This window comes from Tenrec ecaudatus, chromosome 2 (genome assembly GCF_050624435.1).
Source record: "Tenrec ecaudatus isolate mTenEca1 chromosome 2, mTenEca1.hap1, whole genome shotgun sequence".
In the NCBI taxonomy this organism is placed as follows: domain Eukaryota; kingdom Metazoa; phylum Chordata; class Mammalia; order Afrosoricida; family Tenrecidae; genus Tenrec; species Tenrec ecaudatus.
This window is the reverse complement of record NC_134531.1, coordinates 262,145,226-262,160,187: the sequence shown is the minus strand read 5'-3', so window position 1 is coordinate 262,160,187 and position 14,962 is coordinate 262,145,226. Positions and strand designations below refer to the sequence as shown.

Below are 14,962 nucleotides of genomic sequence, written 5' to 3'. Positions count from 1 at the left end.
AAAACTACAAATTCTTTTTTTTTTTTACATAGATGTAAAGAAGCAAAACCATGACATGTATAAAGAGAGAGAAAAAAAATTTTCTCAGTAAAATGGCACACACAGTTGTAGAAACAGAGGAGCCCAGGCAGGTTCCAAGTCTGTGAGGTCAGCTGGTAAGCTGGGAGCTCTTGGTGACTTGAGTAGCTCAGGCATAGGGCAGGCTGCAGAGGCGGGTCAATCCGAGATCAGCACGCAGGCTTGGGTCCTGGTGTGGAGAAAGGATTCAAGGTTGCCAGGCAGTATGGCAAACCATTGACTCATGTCTAAAGAACCAGAGGTGAGTGAGCACACGCTCATTGACTGGATCTAGACCCTGCTAAAAAGCAAGCAAACTTTTCGAGAGCATCCATTTATGCATGAAGTAGGCAATACATCCCCAGTCAAAACTTCTTTTTAATTGCCTCAGGGCTGTGACTTCAGAAAGGGATTGCTTCCCACCCTAATTTTCTTAAAAATGATTGACTGCTCACTGCAGACTCCATGTCAGAGTTGGTAACATTGTGTTTGTCACCCCATGAGTAATTATGAGGCCTTAATTGCCAAAACACTGAAAATCAGTCAGTCAAGCTTACACAAAACTTAGCTGTCACATACTGTTACCTGATTCCTTCTGTGATATTTTTCGTTAACCCATGATTGATTTATAACTGTGTTGAGTAATTTCTGATGACAGACAAGTCCAGGCAGGATCCAACTCCGTGAAGTCAGCTGTTGAAGTTAAAGGCTCCTCATGACTGGAGTATTTATGGTAGGATTTCATGTTCTCAAGTCTATTTGGTATGTTAATATGCCACTTCAAATGTATTTTGATAAGTATGCTTACAATAATTTGTTTTTAATTGAAATATTAGATGGGACATTTCATCTAACTGTCTATATGATAATGTAATTGATACTATTACTTTCTGCAGGTTGTAATAGATGTAATTTCCCTCTCCACCATGCCCCACAGACACACAAAGCACTCCTGTCTTCGCAGTTTTATGATGGTCTTAATCTCTCTACGGTCACTCTCCAACCGACCCACAGCGGCTCTCCAGTGCTCTCCGCCTCAGGGTGACCCTAGGAGCACGGACTACATTTGTTTATTAGAAACACCTCACTGACGACTGCCTGGTGGAAATTATTTTTTCTCTCTTCTTTATTTCCTCTCTAGGAACTAGAAATTAAGAAAATGGCCAAAATTGGTAATAAAGATGCTTGCAGGGTTTTAGCCAAGCAGCTGGTTCATCTGCGGAAGCAGAAAACAAGAACCTTTGCTGTAAGTTCAAAAGTCACTTCAATGTCCACACAAACAAAAGTGATGAATTCCCAGATGAAGATGGCTGGAGCAATGTCAACCACAGCAAAAGTAAGTACAGTAGCCTTTCTACCTGTGAATCTCTAGTTCCATAGAAGACATTTAAATCTTGATCTTCATCCCAATTCTACCTTGCAAATCTGGCTAGACCAGAGAATGTACATTGGTACAGATAGGAATTGGAAACACAGGGAATCCAGGACAGATGACTCCTCCAGGACCAGTGGTGAGAGTGGAGATGCCTGGAGAGTGGAGAAAATCTAGGGGAGAAAGAGGGAACTGATTACAGGAATCTACGTATAGCCTCTTCCCTGAGGGAGGGACAGCAGAGAAGAAGGTGGGGGGAGATGTTGGACAGTGTAATATATGACAAAATAATAATTTATGAATGATGAAGGGTTCATGAGGTAGGGAGGAGTAGGGAGGGAGGGGGAAAATGAGCAGCAGATATTAAGGGCTTAAGTAGAAGGCAAATATTTTGAGAATGATGATGGCAACAAACGTACATATGTTCTTGACATAATGGATATATGTATGGATTGTGATAAGAATTGTACGAACCCCCAATAAAATGATTTTTTTTTAAAATAAATCTTGATCTTCACATTTAGAGGCAGTTATTGATAACTTCTTGGTTCATTTTCATATGAATACTATCAGAAGGATTCATTAGTTAATCCGGAACTGTAATTTATACAAATAATGGTTTTACTCTAAGGGACTGAGTTTTTGAATCATTAAAAAAAAAGCTACATGTTACATATAAAGTACTGGGTAGAAAAGTGTTAAAGCAAAGCCTCTGCCCTCGAGCATCTTACATTGAGTTGATAAAGTTAAACTATGTCATTAGTCTGTGCTAAGCTTGGCTAAATAGCAAAGTTTTTTGAATAGGTAGATCTGAAAGATTTTGTCGAAGACCAACTTAGGAAAACTCTAGTAAGTAGCAGATACAGGGAAGGCTCTTATATCAATGAGACCAAAAGGAAAAAAATTATATATCATGAGTATTATATTACAAAATGTTTGAAAATCCATTTTAGATCAGAGTACATGGGAATTGCATACAACCCTTTTATCAGATACAATATATCGTGACACTATTTCCTTCAAGAAATAGAGAAAACCTGCTGTCATCAAGCTGATTCTGACTCAGAGCGACCCTGCACTATAGAGTGTAACTGCCCATACGGTTTCCAAGATTGTAAATCTCTAAGGGAGCAGACTACTCCAGCTCTCTCCCACCGAATCGCGGGTGCATTTCACCCACCAACCTTTATTTAGCAGCCAAGCGGTTTAACCACAGTGCAATCAGATTCTCTAGGCAAGGACTACAACAAGTGATGGGGATGACACAGAAAGCCAAACCAGGCAAGGATTCGGCCTGTATGGAACTTGCAGTCTGCTTAAGGCAGTGGTTCTCAGCCTTCCTGATGCCGGACCCTTTCATACAGTGCCTCATGTGGTGGTAACCCCAACCATAACATTATTTTTGTTGCTATTTCATAACTCTAATTTTGCTACTGAATCGGATGACCGCTGTGAAAGAGTTGTTTTTGACCCCCAAGGGGTCACGACCTGCTGGTTGAGAACCGCTGATTTAAGAGGAAACCCTTGGCGGGAGTTTGTACCATGGTTAAGAACATGGGATTTAGAGCTAACTCCCTGCGTTCAACTATCCCTTCCATTTAGTAGGTGTGATCTTAGGCAAGCCAGGGAGCCTCCTTTCTGAGCCTCTGTTCCTCATTTGTAAAATATGGGAAATGTTAGCATCCACTACATAAAGTTTTGTCAGGATTAAATGTCATTTACCTATCATTAATATATGTAAAGTGCTTAAATGGTACTGGGTCTTTTGTAAATTTATGTAGATATTAGCTGATCTATTAGTAGGAGACGCACCTTTTTTATCTGCAGTATCACGTTGACAATAATACAATAAGCTCCACTTACAGGATTATAATTTATACCAAAAATTATAACATTTCAATTAGGATAAAATTTAGATAGGGAATACATATTTAATATAGCATGTCAGAAGCTGCTTGTCCCCTGAACTGAAACCTGAAGTACTAATAGTGAAAGTGGATGGAGAGGAGGCTTCCAGGAGAGGAGAGGGTCAGGCATAAACAAGGCCCCGGCAGGAGAAAGCGTGGCATCCTTAAGGACATCAAATGACCCTGTGGTTAGAGCGCAGGTGTGCAAAATGAGACGGAAGTGCTGGCCAGACTGTAGTCCGTGTTGTTTTCCACCCACCAAAGGCCAGATAGTGGCTTTTAGCACTAATGTGGTAAGAACCCCAGGGGAGTGAGGGGTGTGTAGAGGGTGTGGTAAATACAGAGATGCAGTGAAGGCTAAAGAAATATCTAGAAATGGTGGAGGGATCACGGTGTGATTTCCGGAAAAGATTACCTTGGATGCAGCATTGGATGCAGATTGAGAAAAAGTATTTGCTTCATATCTTTGAAAGCTGATATTTTCTTTGGTGTGATTTGTTATGATACAAACTCTATTCATATGAGTGTTTACAAATGAGACTTTGATTTGTGTTTAAGGAATTCCCCTGTGTGGAGGAAAATGACCCCATAGGGCTTCCCAAGTCTGTGGTGACCTTCCAGAAGCAAATCAATGGGCATACCCACCAAGGCACCTGGGGATGGCTCCAGCCACCAAGCTTCTCGCTCTTAGTTGAGCATGTAACCATTTACACCAAACTAGGTAGCATTCACGTTCGTCTTGGATTTTAAATTTCTTAATAGTTTTATTGGCATATAGGTTACATATCATACAATTTAATTGTTCCGTCACCCAAAAAAGAGTTGTGTGATTATTACCACAATCTTTCGGCTCACACTCATTGTTGTTAGCTTCTAGTTAACCGTCTCTATAGATTTACCTATGCTAGATTTTATATACAGAAAATCATACAAAATACCAACAACAATAACGAAACAAAATCCTTAATTGAGAAGCAGAAAATACTAAAAACGGAAACAACTTGAAGATGAGTCAAAAAGGAAAGTTGTTTTGGTTAGTTCATATTAGATGTATCTCAGAGATGTTTTGTCATTGGAGGTCACCCTCTTGAAGTTATGTTAGCTGTTTTTTTCTCAGGGAAATCCAGGACTGATAAGCCTATAAGGACAGCGAGTAGCATAAGGGTTTCAGGTGGGTGGGGGTACAAGGGAGACAATATCAAGGAGTCCAAGAAGAAAAAGTATGTTTCAAAACCAATTGTGGAAGCAACAGTAAGATTCTGCTTAACGTGACTGAACTAAGGAATACTATGATATATGTATTAACTCCCAATCAATAATAAATTTAAAAAACAGCAACCATAAATCCAGGAATGGATTTTGGGCTCACATTAAATACTAGCTCCAACTTAAGAACAAATAGTCCTTACTTCCTGGCCCTGCTCCATACTTGCCCTCAGGAACAAAACACAGAGTATATGGGTGCTATAGCAAAGTATGAATAAAAATTTAGGTGGTGCCTGGCTAGCGTCTGGGGTCTTAAAAGTTTGTTTCCAAATAAGCAGCCATCTAAGGGAGATGTCAACTAAGTCCACATGGAAGAAGCACACCAATGTCGGTGACTACAGGTTTATAAATCATATAATGCAAAGTCGAAGAAGGGATTAATATCAGAGCCTAAGTTATGAGCGTCCAGTTTGCAGAAGGCTAGAGATGACAATGGAAGCCTAAGGCTCATTGGTAGAACTATACAGGAACTAAGCCTCTGGTGAGCTCCCTCTGCCCACAATTGAGAGATGGAAGGAGAGTGGAGTATAAAAGGTCCAAGGCATGAAGCTGACTTGAAGAGTTGAAACTCTGTCAGTTGATCCCCCTCTCATGCATGCTAGACCTGATCTGGTTTACAAGATTTTCTTTCTTTTTTTTTCTCTCTTCATATTAAGGTCTTTCTCAGAGATGTTATGTTATTAGAGGTCACCCTCATGAAGTAGTGTTACATGTTTTCCTGTGTTTCCATGTATGAAACCCAGGATTGATGAACCTATAAGGACCAAGTGGAATAAGGGTTTCAGGGTTGGGGGTACACCGTTAGGGGTAAAAGGGTGACATCAAGGAGTTCAAGAAGAAAAAGAATGTTTGGAAACTTGTGGTGGTAACAGTTGCATACATCTGCTTGACCTGATTGAACTATAGAATGATAGGATAGATGTATTGACTCCCAAATATTGTTTTTTTAAAATGAGAATTGTGTATATACAATATAACTATTATCTACCCATATGATTTTGTAAACTTTTTTTCATTTTTAAACTGTTTTAAAATGCACTGATAAGTATTTATGTCAATATACCCTCTATCCCTTTTGAAATGTGGATATTTTTAGAAGTCTACTGGCTACTAAATAAGTAAATTTTACCATTTATATTGCAATGGACTTTATTATGTTGTTTGTTCTAATTACATAATTTTCTGCCTAGTGTTCTGAGCAGATTGTTCACACTGGTCTTTATCATATAGATGTTAAGCAGGTGGTTTCCAAATCAGTACTACAGGTTTTCTAGAATATTTTAAAATCTTATGTTTTTTTTTAATTTTAACAATTTATTAGGGGCTCATACAATTCTTAATCACAGTTCATACATATACATACATCAATTGTATAAAGCACAACTGTACAGTCCCTGCCCTAATCATTTTTTTCTCATCTTTTCTTTTTTTACATTTTATTAGGGACCCATACAACTCTTATCACCATCCATACATATACATACATCAATTGTATAAAACACATCCATACATTCCCTGCCCCAATCATTCTCAAAGCATTTGCTCTCCACTTAAGCCCCTTGCATCAGGTCCTCTTTTTTTTTTCCCCTCCCTCCCCTTTCCCCCCTCCCTCATGTGCCCTTGGTAATTTATACCTCGTTATTTTGTCATATCTTGCCCTATCCGGAGTCTCCCTTCCCCCCTTCTCTGCTGTCCCTCTCCCAGGGAAGAGGTCACATGTGGATCCTTGCAATCAGTTCCCCCTTTCCAACCCACTCACCCTCCACTCTCCCAGCATCGTCCCTCACACCCTTGGTCCTGAAGGTATCATCCACCCTGGATTCCCTGTGCCTCCAGCCCTCATATGCACCAGTGTACAGCCTCTGTCCTATCCAGGCCTGCAAGGTAGAATTCGGATCATGGTAGTTGTGGGGAGGAAGCATCCAGGATCTGGGGGAAAGCTGTGTTCCCCATCGGTACTACCTTGCACGCTAATTAACCCATCTCCTCTCCTAAACGCCTCTATGAGGGGCTCTCCATTGGCCGACACTTGGGCCTTGGGTCTCCACTCTGCACTTCCCCCTTCATTTAATATGGTATATATATATATACATATACATATACACATATATACACACACTTATATCGTTGTTGTTTTTTTTGCATGATGCCTTATACCTGGTCCCTTGGCTCCTCGTGATCGCACTGGCCGGTGTGCTTCTTCCATGTGGGCTTTTTTGCTTCTGAGCTAGATGGCCGCTTGTTCACCTTCAAGCCTTTAAGACCCCAGACACTATCTCTTTTGATAGCCGGGCACCATCAGCTTTCTTCACCACATTTGCTTATGCACCCATTTGTCTCCAGCGATCCTATCATGGAGGTGTGCAGTCAATGATATGATTTTTTGTTCTTTGATGCCTGGTAACTGATCCCCCTGGGACCACTCGATCACTTCCATGTGGACTTTGTTGCTTCTGAGCTAGATGGCCACTTGTTTATCTTCAAGCCTTTAAGACCCCAGTCACTATCTCTTTTGATAGCCGGGCACCATCAGCTTTCTTCACCACATTTACTTGTTCACCCACTTTGGCTCCAGGCGTTGTGTCGGGAGAGTGAGCATCACAGAGTTCCAATTTAATAAAAGAAGGTATTCATGCATTGAGGGAGTGTTTGAGTAGAGGCCCAAGGTCCTTCGCCACCTTAATACTTGACCTATAAATAAAGACACATAGATCTATTTCCCCATCCTCCTATATATATTTGCATGTACATGTCTTTGTCTAGACCTCCATGAATGCCCTTTGACTCCCCAGTGTCGCAAGGTGTGAATGCAATATCCCGGCGTGGAGGAGGGAACCAGTGGAGAGGTCTGGGAGGCTGGCCCCAGCACCATAAATTAAGTGGATTCCTGCCCTTCCCCGAAAAGAATTTGTTCCAAAGGACATTGACTTTGCAGCTCCGGGAGATGGACATATCTGATCAGAGCACACGGGAGCAGATGAAGGGGCAGGAGGAGAGAGTGGAGCACAGCCTGGCCCACCAGGCCGTGGTGATGATGTTCCTGAGTAGAGCAGCCAGTCCACAGAGAGAACAACATGGCTGACCCTACTATGAGACATGATGCCCCTCAGTGACTAAGGGCGATACAGGGGACAGCACCGGAGACACAGTGTGGGAATTGCACCTGACCTGATCCCACCACACCGAGGCAAATCACTGGGGGAGTGCAGCGGAACAGCAAGGGAATGGAGTGGCAAGGTCCCCAGGGAATGCTGAAAGTGGACTTTGGGGCCAGGGCGTGGTGCCCCAACAGACTGGACTGGAAAACACTCCTAAGGGCCAGCAAACGATCCCTGAACTAACTACAAGCTTTTCTCTTGTGAACTGTTTTGTTCTGTTCTTTTTCAGTGGTTTGTTTTGGTTGTTTTGTTGTCTGGTTGTATACTGTTGCTTTGTTTTCCTCTGTCTTGTTTTCGTACATGTTAGTGACTCCACAGGTCTGTCTGAATAGGACAGGCTGGATGAACTATCTGGATGAAAAACAACGGGACCGACAGTTCCGGGGGGACTTGGGGTGGGAGGGTAGGGGGGGTAAGGAAGTGGTGTTAACAAACCCAGGGACAAGGGAAAAACATGGGACCCCAAATGGTAGAGAAGGGGGAGTGGCAGGCATGGTGGGAAATGATCAAGGGTAAGGTTGCTTAGAGAAGAGGTATACTCTAGCCCAGGTGGCGATGAAGCATGGTAGTAGGGCAGGAGGAAAGTCAAGGGAGATGGAGGAAAATCTTATGTTTTATGATGTCAGCATGCACCTCTTTCAGACTTGTCTCGGATACACTCCCTTTGGGCATATCCCATAATAAATTTTTATAACTGTCTAGCTAACACAAACCCTTCGTCTCTTTAAAGACAATGCAGGCGGTTAACAAGAAGATGGATCCTCAGAAGACATTACAAACAATGCAGAATTTCCAGAAGGAAAACATGAAAATGGAAATGACTGAAGAAATGAGTAAGTGTAATAAAGTGGTAATGAAATTCGCAGTTTTCTCATCTTTGAATTAGCCATGTTTATTTACTAGCAACCTCATGTACTCATTCATGAAGGCACGCATGATAAGAAAATAAATGATACACGACACCTTTATGGACAGACATTTAAATTCTACTGTCAATGCATTTTTAAATTGTCAGTGTATGAGGTTAAAAATGTATTAATATTTAACTGAAGAAAAATGATAAAGTATGTACTATTTCTATAACATATTGGCCCCAGTAGTTTTATTTTTTTGATTGGTAGACCAAAATGGGTTTATGAGTAGCATAACTCCTCTTGGGATAAATTAGGTTGTTTTAGAGTTATGTTGATACTTTCACATTATAAAAGATCTGCTTGTTTGAGAGGCAGAGGGCAGTGAGACCTATTTTATTAATCCTTTCTACCTAAGTCATTTCAAAATTTAAAATATAATTTTAATTCTCTGTTTTGGGTGGAAATATGGAGGATACAAAGAAACAAGGGGTGTAAACATCATTTATCCGCACATCACCCATGTCATTAATGTTATGTTTATATTTTCCTTGTCTTTTCCCATGCTATACACAAAGGCTTTGATTCATTCACCCAACAAAACCAACTTTTCTCTTTCATCAACAGTGGAGGCTTGAGCTTTCACCACACTTTAGTCAATGAGTTAATTTTATATGTGTCAAAAACTGCCATCATTTTTTGTGAAGTCATTTTGCAATTATCGAAAAACTAGGATATATTAGTTTAGTCCAGTGTATTTTATAGTTCAGCAGTATTCTCACCAGAGTATAAAATTGTATCCAATTATATGTTCAGGATTGTTAAACTCGGTTTGTCTTGTATTATTTCTTTTTAGGGACCAATGACACCATAGGCTTAGCTTTAAACAGCTGTGGGTCCTATATGTTAATTTTTCTTTGACCCTATTGGGTGTTGTTGTTTTTTTATAAGACTTGAAACATCCATGAGTTTTTAAGACTTAGAGAATTGTGACTAATAGAGTGATCATGATACATAACATGCTAATGTAGTTTCTGATGATACCACAGGTCTGTGAGCAGGTTCTATTAGTTGAATTAACTTTCCCCTTAACTTGGAGTGAAGAAAACCAATAAGCCTGTGTAGCACCAAGGAAACACACAACATTCCTCTAGCCCCTGAATGCGTTCCCCTCTCCCCCTCCCCCCCCCACCAACTATCATGACCCAGTTCCCCCTTCCAAACTCGGCTAAACCAGAGCATGTACATTGGTACAGATAAGAGCACTTGGCACATGGAATCCAGGACAGATAAACCCCTCAGGAAACCGTGGGAGTAGTGATTCCTTGGAGGTGGGGAAGGGGAAGAAAGGGGAAACTGATGACAAGGGTAGATATATAACCACCACCACCCCCAGGGGGATGAATAATAAAATGTAGGTGAAGGGAGACAACAGACAGTATAAGATATAAAATGACAATAATAATATATAATTGATCGAGGATTCACTCATGAGGGTAAGAAGACGGGGGAGAGAGGGGAAAAAGAGGAGCTGATACCAAAGCCTCAGATAGAAAGAAAATGTTTGGGAAACGATGATGGTAAAATATGTACAAATGTGCTTGATACAATTGAATTATGGATTGTTATCTGTAAGAGCTCCCCAATAAAATGATTCATAATAAAAAATTCACCAAATTAAGAAAACAAATCATATACTGTGATTCTTTTTCATTTTAATGCTTTGTAAATTAATCTGAAATAATATTAGTTATTGGTTATTGGCAGGTTAAGCTGGCTATACTGTATATACTCGAGTATACACTGACCCGAATATCAGCTGAGGCACCTAATTTTACCACAAAAAAATACATTAAAATGTGCTGAAAAACTCAATTTACACACTAGTATATACAATAATTCTTAATTGGAGAACTTTTATAAGCTATTGAGAGTTTGTTAGAATAAACTTTCTATATCTTGAATGTAAATTTAAGATGGTTGAAAATCGGAATATAGGTAAAAAAACAATAAGATGCCTCCAAATAGGAATACAATATTTAATTCCTATAAATTCTCCTTTGTTAGATATAACAGCTCTGAGCTCAGTGGATGAAATTTTTTCAGTCAGTTTTTTAAACTTTAAGCTTGTACTGATGACAAAATAAGGTTACTAGTTTTTCAATGTGAAATTTTAAAAATCAAAGTAGGTTTATATTAATATAAGATAATTTATGTTGAGATTCTCAACATCATTATCAATTTGTTGGCTCAAAATGTATTACACGTTGCAACGTGAAAGTGCCCTTTCTAGTTTGTTGGCTCACCTCATGTACCGTTCTGCACTGATGTGGTGGCGTACACATTGGGCTGCTAATTGAAAGTCGGCAGTTCGGAACCACCAGCTGTTCTGTGGGACAGAAATGAGACTTTATTCCTGTACAGACTAAGAGTCTCGGAAATCCACGGGACATTTCTATCCTGTCCTAGGGACAGGGTCTCTATGAGACAGAATTGTGAGGTTTAGTTTGTAGTTTTATGGTTTGTTTGACTATAGGCACCTGGATAATAATATGGGGTAAGCCTAGGCCATCTGCAAGGTTAATCATTCAAATTACCAGCCACTCTGTGGGAGAAAGATGATACTGTCTACTCCTAAAAAGATGTATAACATCAGAAATTCTAAGGAACAGTGCTACTCTGTTCTATAGGGTCAGATTGTAGGTTAAATGGACTTGATGGTAGTAGGTTTGGGGACTATATACCAGTATATATAATAGAAATATATATGTATACAGATGTACATATTTCGTTATAAACCAAAAACCATTTAAAATTACCATCTCTGTTTACTCTCCAAGTCAATGACACACTCGATGACATCTTTGATGGTTCTGATGATGAAGAAGAAAGTCAAGATATTGTGAATCAAGTTCTTGATGAAATTGGAATTGAAATCTCTGGAAAGGTATGGATATCTTTACTTTGTTTCCACCCTTTTTGTCAATGAGTGGCTTTAAATTTCCGTTGCATATTGAATAGATTAAACCCCGAACAGGCCATCCTGGAGCCCAGTTCACAGCATGTCCTCCCTGTGTTGGTAACGCGTCTTTCCCCTCTGGTCTTCTCTCTCCATAGATGGCCAAAGCTCCGTCCGCTGCCCGGAGTTTACCGTCCGCCTCTACCTCAAAGGCAACAATCTCTGATGAAGAAATTGAAAGGCAACTCAAAGCTTTAGGAGTAGATTAGACCGCAGAATCTTCACATTTTTGCTTATCTTATATTATTTACTATAAACCAGGCACAGTGCAGATTCTTTTTACAAAACAAGTTTATTTTGCAAGACTTAAGACCATGAGTGAACAGTTGTTTCCTAACCCATGGCTATTTTGAATCTTTTGCCAAAGAATGACAATGGCGCAAAAATGGGAACAGTTTGGATTTCAATTATAGCTATATAGGAGTGATGATGTGCAAAAAGTTGCCATTTTTTTCTGCACAACTTGAGAAATGCTACTCCTTACTTAGTGCCAGTTTATGTTCTGAATCTTTGTACAAGGACAGAAAATCTTGTTAATTGCCATTGGGCGCCACCTTAAAAAGACTTGTAAAAATATTAAAAATATATCATTAATGCTGTATATGTAGCTTGTGTTTTGTAATTATGTGTTAAGAGTGTAGGCGATTAACCTGCCTTTTTTTTCTTTTGACATTGTTCCTTTTTAAATTTTAAAACATTTTATTGTGCTTTAGGTAAAAGTTTACATAGCTAATTAGTTTCCCAAACAATAGTTCAAAATTATTTTTAAACGATCTAAAAGTAAAGTGCTATTTAAACATCTGTCTTAAAAAAACAAAAACTCATGATTGTTTTTTTCCTTTGGGAGAACATTCTACTTGCTAAGGTTATTACCTTTTAAAATGTGCTTGGCACTTGCCTTAAATAACACAAACATAATTGTGTGTATCTATAAATTATTTCAACTGGCAGAAAAAAATTACATTTTAAATTGAAATTAAGGCCTCTTACAAAAATTAAGGCTCTTAATTGTAACGGTCATAAAAATAAATTGGCAATAGCTAGAAAAATCCAAAACACTGAATTAATAATTTAATAATATTAATTAAGCATATTTTGGTCTTTCTCCCAAGAATTAAGGTTTTCACCAAGTAAGTTATAGTTTAATATGTTTAATTTTTAGCTGTTATATTGAACTGTATATAATATTGAATGTGTGTATCAAACCCTCTAGAATGAATTCATCAACACCCTTAACCGCTAGCAGTACAACAGAACTCAAATTTAAAAGTAGAAGTGGACATTTTTCCCCTTTGTAAACACACTACAGCTTTGTAGTTTATGAATCACTTCCGATATGTGTATTAATGTATTCATATTTAAGGCTGTGATCCTTCTCTCTCTTAAAATTTTAACTTTATTTTGATTTGATTTCATTACATATACTTACCTTCTTTTTGTTTGTGGAATATGATGCTTACAGAGTAAAACATACTCTATAATTGTACCGCCCATCTCATCAGATGAAATCAGTTGCAGTGTCCCGTCAAAGCCCTCATATTTGTGGTTCTTTGCCCTCACTTTCCCTCCATACTTTCCAATTCCTTCCTCCACTCTGCCCTTGTCATAGTCTGTGAAGTCTTATCCTTTGGTGCGAAAGGTATTAGTAATATATTTTAAAGTTTCATTGGTGTGAAATGTGTATATAAAGAGAGTGATAACATGTGACACAAAATAGAAGATTAGTCAGAAACCATTTTGAAAAACAACTTTGTAATACTAATGCCACATAAAAATTCAGAGCGACTCAAATGAAACCTGGTTGATTTGGGGTGATTGGCATTTGAAATAATGTTGATAAGCAGTAAATCAGTATAGGGATAAGCATACATCTAATAATAAGGATTGGCAGGAGGAATGAAAAGCTAAACTATATAATTTGTCATTCATAGGCCATTTTGTAGTGTTCAGAAATTAGGTTTCCCTGAATATTAACGGTATAAAAAGTTTAACTGTATTATGGACTATTAATCCCGAAGAGTTTTTGATTCTTGGATGTATATAGTGGTGCCAACTAACGTTATTTTCTTTCTTGTTTACTTGTGGGGATTTTGTTTTTACAAATTATTTTGTTAAAAAGATCCCAATAAAACTTTATTGCTGCTATGCTTTTTAAAATTATTTTGACATGAGTTTTATTTTAGTTTTGGCTTCTGCTAAAATGTAAAATATTGATGATTTTTCCAGGGAATGATTTTTATTATTTTCCTGGAAGGAAAATTAAGGCACCGTAGTCATGAAAAGGGTTCAGTGTTCGTCTGCTAGCTCACTACAAGGTCAACAGTTCACTCTCATCTGCCGCGCCACAGGAAGAGATAAAGCTAACTAACTACGCTCATCCAGATTTGCAGACTCAGACACTCCGTGTGGGGTCGCTGTACGTGTAAGTTAAGTGTGAATTGACTCGACAGCAATGCAGCAGGTTTGGGGAGACTTGGACAACAAATGGGATAGGTAACTGCGCTGTGCAGAGCGGCCAGGCATTGGCCTTTGACTGACAGCAGCTCCCCACGCACAGCAGGATCAGACCGTTGTAAGCAAAAAGATGCATTGGCTGATTTGTGGAAGTAATTTTCTTTCTAGAGTGTCTTAGTGTGGAAACTACCCATGAAGCTGTTGAACATGAAAGCAAGACAAGCCTGTGCTTACAGAAGAGCAGAGGCCGCACTGGGAGACTGAATGTGGGTCGACGTGGAGGATGAGAGCGCTGCTTCCCAACCACCCCTGCCCTTGGCCATAGAAATCCGGGGGAGTTGTTTTGATGTTTGTGTCAGACATGGATACCACAGAAGACTTGGGCACCCAAAAGAACTACTAAAACAATTCTCATTTTTAAATGTTTTTTACAATTATAAAATGCTATGGGAGAGATTTTTGCAATTGTCACAAATGTATAATGATATTTTGTTCCTTGCTGAAAATAACACAGTTCTTTTTGAACTATTAAAGATTGGGGAGTAGAGATTCTTAAACCATGTGACAGTATTGATGATTTTTCTTGGATGCTTGCGCTCCCTAACTTCCCTTTTAAATAAAGTAATTACTTTAATAATTGTACTCAAATTGCATGTTTTTACATGAAAGTTTCCCGTGAAAAGAGTGCCGAAACCCCACACCTTTTGCCACTGAGGCCTCCATTCTGACTCCTGTAACCACACGGGAGAGAGGAGAGAGGCCCCACATTTTGGGTGCTCGAAGTTTAGAAGCAGGTTGTCCCCGCCCATGGGGGACATGGAGCAGCTGGTGGATTCAAACGCCTAACCTTTTGGTTAGCAGTCGAATGCTTAACCTCT

General features: G+C 39.2%; 1 protein-coding gene across 1 annotated transcript in view; it reads left to right on the top strand.

Moving 5' to 3' along the window:
* CHMP2B (charged multivesicular body protein 2B) overlaps window positions 1-14,708 on the top strand; it is a 35,222-nt gene extending 20,514 nt beyond the window's left edge. The window contains exons 3-6 of the mRNA XM_075542450.1: window positions 1,199-1,393; window positions 8,491-8,593; window positions 11,452-11,558; window positions 11,729-14,708. Of these exons, the coding sequence (XP_075398565.1) occupies window positions 1,199-1,393; window positions 8,491-8,593; window positions 11,452-11,558; window positions 11,729-11,839 (516 nt within the window). The 3' untranslated portion in view covers window positions 11,840-14,708. The remainder of the gene's footprint in view (window positions 1-1,198; window positions 1,394-8,490; window positions 8,594-11,451; window positions 11,559-11,728) is intronic.
* Window positions 14,709-14,962: the final 254 nt, after the last annotated feature.